Source organism: Hipposideros armiger, unplaced genomic scaffold, assembly GCF_001890085.2.
Source record: "Hipposideros armiger isolate ML-2016 unplaced genomic scaffold, ASM189008v1 scaffold_240, whole genome shotgun sequence".
Lineage (NCBI taxonomy): Eukaryota > Metazoa > Chordata > Mammalia > Chiroptera > Hipposideridae > Hipposideros > Hipposideros armiger.
In genome coordinates, this window is record NW_017731590.1 from 377759 (window position 1) to 381100 (window position 3342).

General features: G+C 32.2%; 1 protein-coding gene across 1 annotated transcript in view; it reads right to left on the reverse strand.

Moving 5' to 3' along the window:
• Positions 1–383: 383 nt before the first annotated feature.
• Positions 384–3342, reverse strand: part of L1TD1 (LINE1 type transposase domain containing 1) — a 30664-nt gene continuing 27705 nt past the window's right edge. The window contains exon 7 of the mRNA XM_019655479.1: positions 384–1828. Within this exon, the coding sequence (XP_019511024.1) occupies positions 756–1828 (1073 nt within the window). The 3' untranslated portion in view covers positions 384–755. The remainder of the gene's footprint in view (positions 1829–3342) is intronic.

Below are 3342 nucleotides of genomic sequence, written 5' to 3' on the forward strand. Positions count from 1 at the left end.
TAAGAGAAGCTGGTTTCAAAGGCTGGACAGGAGATACACTTGGGAGATGGGATTGAATGTGGGATTAAATAAGCCCTTGTAATAAAAATCATAAAATGGTTACATCATTCTCTTCACCTTAATTTTTCCTTAGTTATCCACACATTGCAAATCAACTCATTTCATTCTTCAGTATTTTACAATTGAGAACACAGTAATGTCCAACATTAGGGAAGAGATTTTATGTCTCCACTGAATAGGTTTATACAGTAAAATGTAAAAATTATATCACAGCAAAATACTTTGGAAAATGTAAAATAGAAAAATATTTAACAAGAAAATGTATATTCAAAGGAAAAAAGTTTAATCAAGATTCAAGATTCACATTATACTAAGTGGTAAAATATCCTTCTCTTGATAAGAGTTCAACTTTGGCATTTTTTTCTATTTAACTTACCCTGCCATCTTTTTTTACTTTCCCCCCACCTTTTTGTCTGTCGTTATACATTGAGAGTCCCTCTCATCCCAGTTGTTTAAAAAGTTTACTCATATATAACCTAGGATGATTATCATTAACCATTTTAATACACCCTTTAACGTTATGAATATCTAGGTAATATCTATAACCTTCCTTTCCCCTCATCTCCAAGTATACTGTTAGCTGTCCATCTTCCTGGGTAGAAATGTGGCATTTTATTTTCCAATTTTCCGTGTTGATTTTTGGTGTGGAAAGAAAATATATATTGTGTATATATGTTTACACTCACCCTGGATTGCTAAAAGATATCCTCCAGTAATTCTTTCAAAGAGGGTGTACAAGAAATAAACTTCCTGAATTCTTCAATATCAAAAAATGTCTTTGTTTTACCTTTAAAATCAAATGCCAATTTGGCTGGATATAGAATTCTTGGTTGAAAGTCTTTTGCCTGCAGAACTTTTATGATATTGCCCCACTGACTTCTAGCATCCAGAGTATCCAATGATAAGTCTGCCGTCAATCTGATTCTTATTCCTCTGTAGGTTGTATCTTTCTTCTCTTTGGAAGCATTTAGAATTTTTTCTTTATCATTGTAGTTCCGAAATTTCACTAAGATGTGTCTAGGAGTGAGTCTCTTTTCATCAATTTTACTGGGTACTCGGTAGGCACTGACAATCTCAAGACTGGAATCTTCCTTTAGCTCTGGAAAGTTTTCTTCAATTATTTCCTTAATTATTTCCTCTGCTCCATTCTCTTTGTTATCTTTTTCTGGAATTCCTATTAAACGGATGTTTGAGCTTCTGGATCTATCCTCTATGTCTCTTACTCTTTCTTTAATTATTATCTGTTTGGCCATTTGCATTGTATCCTTAGAGAATTTTTCAATTCGATCTTCTAGATTGCTCATTCTCTCTTCAAGTGTGTCTATTCTGCTACTCAGAATGGCTATTGATTTTTTTATTTCTAAGACTTCTGGATGGTAATTTTTAACATTTCCAATATCCTCTTGTATCTCTCTGAATAAATTAATTACACTTCTTCTAAAGTTTTCTTCTGTTTCTTGTATTAAGTCTGTTTCTTTAGATGTTAGCTCTTCTGTTTGCAGAGTTTTGTGTCTCTGTTTCTCAGTTTTCCTTAGAAGTTTGGTGATTCCTGATGAAGTACTCAAATTTGTACATGAATGCTTTTCCTGTGTATCAGAACTTATCTTTAGATATTTTGAGGGAGAGTCCCCATGTAAAGTTGGACAGACTGTCCCGATTCCTTGATTTCTGGGTGTTGCTGTTTTCTCTTTGCTCTGGATTTTTTGTGCCATCTGATGTTTCACTACTTTTTTCTTCTCAAAGTCTGGAGCCAAATAACAAGCAATTTCTTTANGTTAGTGACACACACATTTCATCCCTCTTTATGACATAAACTAAAAAATCCAGCACCAGAAGTTGTACCTGAAGCTAATCAAGGTGACTATGAGGAAGCAGCCAGAAAAGTCCACAGGGTATGTCATTCTACAGGGTTTCAATACTTTAATGAGAGAATGAGGAGCCTGTTCTAGTTTAGGAGACTTAAGAACTGTGTGCCCTTTATTTGGATCTCGGTTTGAATAAATCAATTGTAGAAGAGCAGGAAATGTTGAATATGGACTGAGTATTAAATTATATTAAGGAATATGAATTTTATTAGCTGTGATAATATTGTAGTTATTTAAGAAAACATCCTTATTTTTTAAGATATAGAGTATTAAGTTTTTAAGGGTGCAATATGATGCCTGGGATTTACTTTAAAATATTTCAGCAATGGAATAAATGAGACATATGGAGGAAATGCTTGTTTTGAATCCCAGTGATGGATTTGAGGATTCTTTTCTATGCTTCAATGTGCTTGTTTTTTTTAAAAAATTGAAAGTAAAGAAAAATCGCTGAGCTTTCCCAATTAACACAGAAAGACTGCTCTATATGTCCTACAAAAGATACTGATAAAGCAAAATGCCAAAGAAAACTGAAAGTAGGGGCAAAATTGTACAGATAAATGCAGACAAAATTAAAGCACAAAGATAATACTAACCAGATAAACCATAATTCAGGTAAAAAGTGAACTAAAGGAAAGAAAAAAATTTGTTATGCTAATCCACAAACATAAATATCTTTGTGTACAAAACAATGTAGCTAAATCAAAACCAAGGAAAGACAGAAGGCTGAGGTAAAAGTAGAAATCTAAAAAAAAAGTGTAAAGAATAAAATCAAAAGCCAAGTGAAAATTTTTCTTAAAGAGAAAAAAATTACAATGTGTAAAGCTAAGTATGAAAAAGTTCCCAGTACGACTTTTAAAAGTGGTTTGCAAATGTATAGTAATAAAAACAAAAACTGGATGAAGTAAATGATATGCTAGCAACACTTTAAAATAATCAAAAGATTGATCCATGAAGTAAAAACAAACACAAAACCATCATCAGATAAGTATTATAAAGAAAAATCAATAAAATGTTCAATATTTTAAAAGACTCCATGTCTAGAAGTTTTCATTTAAATGTATAGAAAAATTTTATTTAAATAGTTCTGATAAAACAGGAAGCTCACAGAAAATATACAACTCTACAATAATTACCACAAAAATCTTTAGTCTCTTATAGTAAGCGTTTATATAAATTGATAAACTAAAATAAAAAACAGAGGGAATGCAAACCAATATTAAACATCTGTGAAGTGGCCCAACCCCAGGAGCTGGGGATAAATCGGAAAAAAATGGGTCCACTTTTACCTATCTGGAGCGGGAATAGTTATAACTTTTCAAGAAATTGGAAAAACCTATTAAAATCAGAATACATACACTCTCCCCTTGAGAATCTACACCAGGAATAAAACCACCAGTACCGAAGAGTACATGAACAA